The sequence below is a fragment of the Hippoglossus stenolepis genome, chromosome 3 (genome assembly GCF_022539355.2).
Source record: "Hippoglossus stenolepis isolate QCI-W04-F060 chromosome 3, HSTE1.2, whole genome shotgun sequence".
Lineage (NCBI taxonomy): Eukaryota > Metazoa > Chordata > Actinopteri > Pleuronectiformes > Pleuronectidae > Hippoglossus > Hippoglossus stenolepis.
The window spans coordinates 25918395-25929111 of record NC_061485.1 but is presented as its reverse complement, the minus strand read 5'-3'; the positions used below and the strand labels follow the sequence as shown (position 1 = coordinate 25929111).

Here is a 10717-nt window from a genome sequence, read left to right as displayed (position 1 = left end):
AGCAGCGGTCTTCCACTCACAGCCGTCTCCCTGTGAACCTGGGAGGAGAGCTCTGCGGGCTGCCTGTCAGCTGTCCCATGGTGCTTGGAGAAGGCTCATGGTCTTTTTAATTCCCAGCCAATCTTCTGTCCATCACACCACTTTATCCCTACTTCAGAGCTCAGCTCAGGTCCACACACTGTCACTTTCCTGACATATCTCGCAGCCTACACCTCAACAATACCAGAAAATATTGTCAGCTCCTTCACACCCCCAACTCACTTTCAATATGAACAACAAATCATATTTTCAAACTGGATGTAGGAGCGGAGCTGCCCACCTTACCTCCCAGCAACAACTCTTAGCAGCGTGTGTGTGTATGTGTGTGAGATGGGGATGGACCCACATGTAGGATAAAATAAGAGTCCTGGGCTTAAGCTCATGACAGTTCAGCCCGTGCTTATTAGGTGACCCCAGCTGTTTTTTTTCATGAGGCGTCACATGTTGGTCATAATGAGCGAAGGTGGATTCTCAGCAGCACAACACGAGGAGCCTGGCAAAGGTGGAGATGCCACTCCTCAAGCGCAAAGATTTCCATGAATAAAGGATTTGCTGCAAGCTGTGAGTCAAGCTCTGGTTCTCGCGGTTGCTTTACATATTTAAGGCCGAATTTTGCAGCGGCAGAATGGGCAGCTTAACGTCAAAGGAGATTGTGCAGCAGTTCTGCAAAGTGGGAATGAGTCTTGGAGGAGTACATTGACGTAAGTTGCTGAAATTCTCAACATACTGCGCCTTATCGTGTCTCCAGTTTGAATGATGTGTCAGACGAGGGAGGCTGAACATGCATATTAGGCTGTTAAATGCTATCTTTGTCCCAAACGAACATCTGTACGTCTTTACTTGAAACATGGCATGGATTTCAGTTGGTACATTTCTCCTGCATGTCGGACTGTTACTGTGAATCAGTTTGTTTATGACACAGAGATTGTGAGGTGAGATCAGGAAGCTTCTGGTGAGCTCTGCGGAAATTCACACTGCTGATGATGTTATCTGCCCAGACAAACGACTAAGGGATAAACTCCATAATCCATCGTACATTTAATTGGCTCAACACGGATCTGAGCTGCTGATACCAACTGTACGTGTGTATTTACATAACGTGATTAAAGATTGTGCAACCAGGTGATATTACTCGAGTGAAAGTCTCTGAAAATACCTTTTGGTGAGATGGAGGGTTTCTTGTCATGAATACGAATGTTTCTCTGAGACGTTTGATTTAACCCTTAATTGGTTGCCTTTAAATAACATGCACAAAATCACACGCATATTACCTCAGCTCATCAACTCAGTCACTAGTGTAAAATATGCATACGACACAACCATAATCAGAGTCAACCAATAGCAACAAAGATCAATACCATGAGCAGTTTGGCCATACAGTCAGCTGAACACATCCAAAACACAAGAAACCATTATCACATTAAGAAGCAGCCCCTCACCCAAAACCCCCATTTCTGGTAAAACTATCATCATCAACAGTCAAATGGAACACCATCAAAGGCCACATTACCAAAAAAGCAGGTCAAAGACTAAAATAAATTAAAAGTCAAACAAATTCTCTTCCTCCACTTCTACCATCATTGAAAACATACTCACCTCAACCATAATAGTTTGGTTTGGCAGCCTCAACAGCCAATCACATACAAAAAGTACAATGGGCGTCCCCTCCCATCTGATGATGCACTATCACAAGCGCACAAATATAATCTGACCCCACACATCCTCCTCGCCATCTGATTCAACTGTTACCCTCTAGTAGGCGCTGCGGATCGTTATCCACTAAATCATCCCATTTGAAAAAAATATATGTTCCCCACAGACAGAAGGACCCTTGACTCTGCCACAATCATAATGTACATGCACTTTACTGCATTTGATATTGTTACATTATTCCGTTGCATGCCATTTACCTGACACTTTTATCCAAAGCGACTTCAAATTAGTGCTTTCAACATCTATGAGGGGCCATTCAGGGTTCAGCATCTTGCCCAAGGACACCCCGGCATGGGCTGGGATTCAAGCTGCCCACCATATGGTTAGAGGACAACCACTCTACCCCTCAGCCACAGTCGCCCATTGTCCTGTCCATATATTGTCTGGTGTCATGGAGTCATGTCACTGCTGTCTATGTCAATGACTTCATTATTTTTTATGTTGATATGAGCTGTTCAATACTATACCGAAAAAAATTCACAGTAACTCAGTTGTGTTGTCATAAGCGATTATTCTGAGTCTTCCACACACCAAATGCTGTTCATAAAAGAGAAATGTGCACTGAAAATCCCACACACGCGTATGCACAGTGCGGTTTTGAATTTAAATACAAAATATAAAACTGTTTTGAACTGCTTTGAATGTTTTTAGATTTTTGTAATACTTGGTTGTCAGTAAATTTATGATCATGTGCTTTACATTAAATAAGAGTTTTTGAAGGGAGTGGTCTTTAAGATCATAGGTGGGGCCAGGACCTCATGCTCAGAGGAAGTGAGCACACAACACACTGCTGCGTATTACAAAGCAGGACCCAAATGCAGGTGCAGAAGCAAAGGTTGGTGAAAGTGAATTTCACAAAGAAACCCAAAAGAATGATAAATTGTACAGTCTCTGTTGACAGGTGAAAGCACACAGGAGACACAAGACTGAACAGAAACACGTGGTTAATGCATGAGGGTGAACAGGCGACCTGACAGAGGAGAATACTTATATACACGAGGGGCCAGGAGAACAGAACTCAGGTGTGACACATCAGAGCAGATGCAGATAAGCACAAGAGCAGGGAAATCAGACAAAGACAGGAAGTCAAGCTGGAGAGACACATGCGAGGAAAGACCTTTCAAAATAAAACAGGAAACAAAGACCTCGGAGTGCAAACAAAGAGTCCAACACAGCACGCCCACAACACAAATCCAAAGTCTTTCTTAAATGTCCAAACACAAAGTTGAACAAAGGACTGAATCATGACAAACACAATTTGATGTATAAACACACTACTCATTGCATTTTGTTTTAGTAGTGAGTGGAAAAAATAAATAACTGAAAAAATGCAAAACCTTTGATTAAACTGCAATCAAAGTCAGAAATGGGTTTCATGTCATTCTATCCTGTTGCCTCTACATGGCTGCAGGGATTTAATGAAGAAGAAGATTTTCATAAAGCAGCTGTGGACAACACTTTCAGAATGAATCATATTAACCTACTTTATTTATCAATGAAGGCTACATTACCCCTTTACCAAATTAAACCATTTATTTTGAAGGGGATTCAAAAACAACAGTTGTATTTGATTAAAGAACATACATATATTTTCTGTACTGTTCGCACATAGCAGCCAACAACTATTTTCTCCTGCACATCATGATACAGTGGAATAATGGTGTCAACAGAGAATGAAGTCACACTTCCTCTGTGTGTTGTAATCTCTCTGTTCTTTGTGTTGGAAGCTGGTCTAGACCCATTTATGTTAGTGGATGTGAATCCCTCCCTGACACCGTTGGCAATATTTAAACAAATAATGCAGTGCCCTCTCTAAACATACCTGTTTGAATGTGCTGTTTGTTTGGCCTGTGATTTCTGACCTGCAGTAACTGAGCAACACCGAGTAACAGCCGGCTGAATGACTCAGTACGAAGAGCCCTGAACTGGAGAATCAGCTGCTGTCGTTTTTGTTGTGAACACACTGTTGTTGCAATTGACAACAACACTTATGTCATTGAGTCCTAGCCGCTGCTGTTACAGAGCTCTGGTTGCTTTTTAATTAAAACTTGTATTGATATTGAACCTATCGTATGTCCAAATGGCTCCAATTCAACTCTGCACATCCTTGAACCTTTAACATCACATGTGACAAGTTTGAAGCCAATAAGATGAGATATTTGAGCCACATACAGACAGAGATTAATGGAATTAGTAGAATGTAAAATAGTACTTCCAGGGAGACTGTCACGGGGTGAGCCCTGCCCTTTAAAGTAAGATGCACATATACACACGACAAAGACACTTTGATTGAACCGGCTCCGAGGAATCTGTATTAGTTTAACGATTTGTTTGTTAATGTCAGGAGACCTGCCGACAAAGTAAGATATATATAGAGGTCATAGAATGCATGGAATGTATTTTAGCATTGACATTATTCATTTTATTTATTTTTAAAGTGTCTAACAAAGACAATGAATTGTTTGTCACCTGTTTCCTCTCTGCTGGACATGTGCTCTGCTGTCTGGACCAAGAACTGCAGAAACTGTGCTGGAGGGTACCATTGGCCTATGAACAGGGGTTCCTGGGGGAAGGCACCAAGTATTGAAGAGTTGGAGGGGTGTGTCATAAGAAAAATGCTGTTTAATTGTTTTTGAGAACTAATATGCACCTAAAAGTGTGTTTGGTATGCTTTGCTATACAGTAGAGAAAGTTACGATGCTTTGTGCACCAAGTGTAATCTCCCTTTTAGAAAATGGATTATCAAATATTAATCCCTGTTTCTTGGTCGGACCCAGCCGGTATAATGGAGGAGGCTGGAGGTCCTGAGAGGGAGGTGAGATCTTACCTGGAAACAGTTCAAGACAGTGGAAATTGCGAGGGCACATAGTGCTGCACAGGGAATGAAGTTGCAACAGTAAAAATAAATACACTTGGACTGCAGAACCATAACCGCTTGGGCCAACCTCACAGGGACACAGGATGGTTGCTCCTTTTCCGCAGTGTGTACACCTGAACACAGCACAGCATATTGTAACGACACTATGCTAACTTCGGTGCAGGATGAGAGAGCTGTTTGCTCTCCTGTACACAGGGTAACTTTATTCAGTTATGCTTCTGGTCGTGCGTTAAGGGTTCACGTTCGCTGAACTTTGCAACACCCATAGACTGTATGAGCAAATTGTTTCTGAGAACTCTAAGGGAGGCCAGATGTGTCAGAATAAAGCATCTAGTGGTGGTGAACATTATATATATATAACCTTATAACACATAAAACATGTAACATTCTGCCTTCAGGGCTTATTTTGTGCTTATTTGCTGGAATACTTTAGTTTGCTCTTGTTGATAAAACAGAGCTTGAGAAACTGATGCTCAGGTTGAGCCATAACCTGCACGTCTGTAACTTAGAAACAAGTGAAAGCAACATTGCATGGGACGGGTTTGATGAAGCTCCACTTTCCCCTCCCTCTCTCTCTTTCTATCTCGCTGTCTCTCGCTCTCTCACACCTACACACATGCACACACCAGGGGGGTGCAGGTCCTCATAAATCCATCACACGTCTTTCTGCACCCAGACTATAATTTATAATGCGTTAGGTCGGGACTAAAAAAGACAGTATAGACTTACACATATGAGAGAGAACATAAGTTCACAGGATCGACGTGTGTGTGCTGTGATGCACTACAACCTACGTTTATGAGAGAAAAACGGAATCAGTCATACACATAGCTTCATAAATTGAATGAAATTAACATATAGGCATATTTTTGTCTTTGAACATATACACAGAATCAGTTACAGTTTTATGTATCTGGCCCCTGGTGTTTCTCTTTGTTCAGAGTCCGACTGATTCATTTCTCACAGACTGGATCAGACTGGATGTGTGTGTCCAGACGTCACCAACCTGTCGGCTTGGCCAAAATAAGGACTATGGTGATTTTTGTCCTAGTTTGATGCTCTAGTCCACATCTCATTCTTTCTCTTGCTTTCCATTAAAAGTACAACTACAAAAAGTATTGCAGTTCTACTCAGTTTTTTTTTGTGTCAATATCTAAGACAACACACAGATGGAACTTTGTTAGTGAATCAATGAATCAGGCATTCTGAGTTAAAATTCGGTGGGAGCTGCCACCAATCTCACACATTTTGTTGTTGCAGAAAAGAGCTGTGGTGAGTAACGGCAAAGTAGTTATTTAACAGGGTTTACTCACTTTAAAGAAAATCAAATCCTCGTGTTGTCTCTTAACTTCCTGATTACTTCAGATGTCTGAATGTGTTGCACTGTCTAGTTGGTAAATTAGCCTCCGGACCAACATTGAGAAATGTGGCCGTGTAAACCAATCATGACAGAAAAACACATACTCAGGATTCAGATATTCTTAACAGCAAGTCTCGCCACTCGAGTGAGCATCTGGATTTAAGACCTAATATCTAAATATGTGGGGAGAGAGACGTAAAACGATCATCTGGTATCAATTGTGACGTGACGCTGTCGGCTCATCCCACCAGAGCTCATGAACAAATGTACAGTTGATGCGTCACACAAGTTTTGGTTGATACCCTTCTCCTCTTTCTTATTCTCTTCTGTTCATTCACAGTCTTTCTTCTCACACTGACACTTTCAGCTGAATCCCAACTGTGTGCTTGTGTCAGTGCAACAATTTAACTGCCGTTCTTTGTGTCCCGGTTCAGCAGATGATTGGCTGTTGTCGTGGAGGTCTGAGACATGTGCCATACATCCGCCATCTTTGGTGTTCCGGATTATTTGGAATTCTTCAAGTGGATGGTCTTCTCCCTTGTAACATCTCTGCTTTAGTCCAATCTAATGTGGGGCAGTGAAATAACCCATATAAGTTCTGAAAAGTTTGTGTTTTAACTTTATTTAATGTTGTGAGAAATGGATCTAAGAGTTCATCAATCAGCAGCATGAACCGTGTGTTTGTTTTTAGGTCAGCCGTTTTTAACCATTAGGGTGACTGCTTCTAATTTATTTTTTGTCTGTTGTATAAACTCTGTATTTCCTCATATCCCAGAAGAGAGAAACTGTCTTACATGTATGAAGTTTGTTGTAAAAGAACATAAATCATGTCTTTGCTAAAACAACCACTGGAAACTAATCTCTTGCTAATTTTACCTCAGTCCTCAGGGAATATCTCTCGCCACCTTTTTTTTTATTGCTGCTACAACCTGTTCAGACGACTATCACCATATTTCCTGTGATTCACCATCGCACACTCCAGAGAGCAGCGGAAATCTCCCGGGACCAGTTTCAATACTGACACTACCACCAATAAAGAAGAAGGAATAATGATAATTAAATGAATAAAAAACGATTAAAGGGTTTCAATATGAAGATTTTATTAAGTCCTCGTCATCTCACAGAGATATCATATTAATACAATGGTATTACAGTACTGAAGTAACAAGTTGCAGATTCAGATAAAGAAAGCATGTTAATATTAAATGAGAACTTTCATAGATACACATTTCCGACATCATAATTAGATATTGCAACAGGAAATAAAAACATTAATTAGGCGAATGCAGAGGGTGAAAGGAAACGGCTCTAAATAAACTCTTCAATGAAATAATTAAGGATGTTTGGACTGATATAGATTTCACATAGGCTGTAGCTTTACAGTAGAACAATAGATGTACATAGAAAAATATACAGTCAATATATTCTTAGCACTTAAATCATTCAAATAAAGAATAAAGCTCACGGCTACATATGAGGGACAAACAGTGCTGCTCTCTGGAGCAGATCATTTCAACACCAGCATCTCTTCATTTCACTTGTCTGTGCAATAAAAATTAATTAATTTATGACAGTTGTGTTAATATGTCTTGATCGATATTAATAATAACTTTGACGTTGCACGTGTTGAAATGACACATCCGGAGTGGAGTGAAAAATCCAACCATCTGAAATAAAAGTGATGCAAAGCAAACAGATCTGAAACATTAACACAAGCTTTTCTTTACATTTCATAACGGCAACATCACTATAACTTTTCTGCTATAGATTTAACCACTTGTGACATCGTGTGAAGGCGACAAGTTACTAAAATCCTACGAAATATATTCATCTACATTGTATGTTCATCTGTTCTGCACAAGGGAAATGGTCTTGGAGGAGGTGTAATAATGTACTGATGCAGATATTCTTCCTCATATTAAACAACACAAAGTGATTTTCTGTAAAAAAAAAAGCCATTGGTTTACTGTGGTATCCTGTCATGTACTTAAGAAAACCTATGCTAAATTGCAATATATGAAGGCTGTTATTCTGAAAGGTCCATATCCATGTCGGAAAGTAGCGAAGACAAATGCTATTTGTACTGTATTGGATTAATTATACATGTGCAGCTAGTTTCAGTATTGTGGTGAGCATTTACTTAGATGCTTATGCTTGCTGTTAACAAAAAGCACACAGAATGCACAGAACACCTCCTACTCATTTGTCAATGTTGGATGTACAGTAATGGTAATGATGGCTGAATTTATTCAGTTTGACCTCTTGTCACTACAATCACTTTGTGCTTCCCTCGCAGAAATATCATAAAACATAATTTTACAAACAAAATAATTACAGTTAATAACATTTTACATTCAATGTGTTATAAATTTGCCCTTCAGTATAATTGAGACAGGTTGACAAGAGGTTCGAAGAATATACACACAAGGCAAAGCGGCTTTGTTAAACACTTAAAGATCAGCCAGAGTGCTCTTGCATAAAATCAACAGGGAAAACATTGGTGATTATTCTAACTGTGTGGACGACTGACAGCCTGGTGTTAAAGTGTTAACCCTGAAGATTGTCTGTTTTGATGGATTTACTGATCAGATATAGAAAACTGATAAAACACAACGTTATCACCAATTAACTGTTCAATTGGTTTTTAATGCTGTGGTTGTTTTTATCTTGGGATTAAACCATTGTTAGTTGCTAGTCGGTTTGACAAACGTGCACAGGTAAGTGGGTGTATGCATTATTTATGAATACTTGTACAACCTCTATGTACAATGCATCTGGAAATATATTGGCTTTACCACATAAGAAAATCAATGTTGTATCTTGAAGCTAGAGCCAGCAGTCGATTGGTCATTTCATCTTCTAGGGTCATTTGAATCAGCTTACAATACACTCAAAATATCAAGGATCAACACTTTAATTCCAAATGAACAGAACTAAGAACTCTTACCTCTTGGTCTATAACATTCACATCAAGCCAAGAAATAACCTGGAGGTTGAGGCAGAAAAGGTGGAAACAGACATGAACCCGGGACATGAACCTGTGCTCATGTTCATTTCACAAGGAAAGATAAGAAATGCATCTTTCCATGTTTATCAAATGCATCCTGGAGGATGGCAGTGGTCCTGAAAATAGCCAGATGAGAATGTGTTGTAACTGTACTGTTGCCCACGAGTAACAGTCCAACCACGGATTAGTGGGCATTTGACAACCTGTCAGAACGATTCCCATCATTCAGTTTGGGTTGAGGAACTCTCCATTCCACAAACCTGACATGTTGAAGAAGAAAATCAAAGACCGTAGTCGCTCTAATGTCCAATGCTAAATATGAAGGCATCAGAAGCTACAAAACAAACATGGAAAATATAAACATCATGAAACAGCAGGTCTTCATTGAAACTGGGCACACACATCCCTTTGAGTTAAGACCTGCGAAGAAAAGACAAATATGAATATTAGCAGTCATAAACACTTTGTTTACCATTTTTGTGATAAACAAAAAAAATCTTAATTATAGCTTTAAAGGAGGATAAACTGGATAAAATAAAAAAAAGTCTGGTTCATCATAGCTGATTAAAAGAAGGTCGTACTCTGTGGTCCCCCCTTAAGTCACATCTTCCTTTAAGATTTGATGTTGTTTTGTTTTAATGGCTGATGTAACTGTCCTCTAAATGTATTTATATTTTTATAATAATTGGTAATTATTATCATTATATAGTTATTTCAAAATGATTTACTCAATTTCTTTGTACGCACAATACATTTCGTGAATATTTTGTAGCTTCAGATGTGCTGACAGGGATGAATGTTTCAACACTGAATACAACTAAACTGTCTGTTTCCTAACTGCCTTAAGTCTGTCTGCTAAACCGGAATAACTACATTCTTATTCCAGCTGCACACCAGCCTGATCTTCTTCTTCTCATCTCTTTCTCAGGGAGAAAGCATTTAAACATGTTTCCCAAAAATCTTGAACTCATTTCTGAGACACCCTGCTCGCTGACAGACTGAGACACATCTTTCTATTAAAACAACGTTTTCTACCCTCATCCTGCTCAGTGCAGTCTCATTATATGTGAATTGTGAAGGTTTTGTTCAAGCTACGGTAATGGTACTACTGATAAACAGCATCAGTCTCACTGGGGATTAGTCACACACAGTGCTCCCATCCCACTGCTGCTCTGCTCAATCCCAGCTCTGATCATCTGCATGCTGCCGAGTGCTGGAAACCTACTGGACATCTTTGGTATGCGGATGGGGCCACTGCTGGTGCCGTCACCCCCTTTGGTCAGAGCTTTGATCTCAATGAGGTAGTCCTCTCCGGAAGGGATCTGCAGCTCCACACTGGTCTTATTGGTTTCCAGCACAGTGGTCCTGCCCTGCCAGTCCTGACGATACACAACCTGGAGGCGGACAAAAACGAATCTGAGGGTGAACACCTCGTTTCTCAGTCAGCAGTGAAACCTTTATGACTGTTCAGCAGAGGAATGTACGACTTCATTCAATATATTAATTCCCCCGTGTGAATAAAATCTAAATCCTGAAGGCAGGGAAAATGTGTGCAGTCAAAATTTGGTTATATCTCTCTGGAGATTTCAAAATGTCTTGTGCTGGTTTTGCCTGGTGACTCGGCCTGGAGGAACACAGGCATTTCAAAACAACAATTCGGACATTTCTATTATTTTTTTACCCATTTAGCCGTGTTATTTTATATTTATCAAAATGTAGA

The 10717-nt window shown here is 40.0% G+C and overlaps 1 protein-coding gene across 1 annotated transcript in view; it reads right to left on the bottom strand.

Annotated features, from left to right (window-relative positions):
* Window positions 1-7102: 7102 nt before the first annotated feature.
* Window positions 7103-10717, bottom strand: part of LOC118102409 (contactin-4) — a 49857-nt gene continuing 46242 nt past the window's right edge. Inside the window, exons 21-22 of the mRNA XM_035148552.2 lie at window positions 10223-10391; window positions 7103-9417 (exon numbers count right to left, since the gene is read on the bottom strand). Coding sequence (XP_035004443.2) covers window positions 9332-9417; window positions 10223-10391 — 255 coding nt within the window. The 3' untranslated portion in view covers window positions 7103-9331. The remainder of the gene's footprint in view (window positions 9418-10222; window positions 10392-10717) is intronic.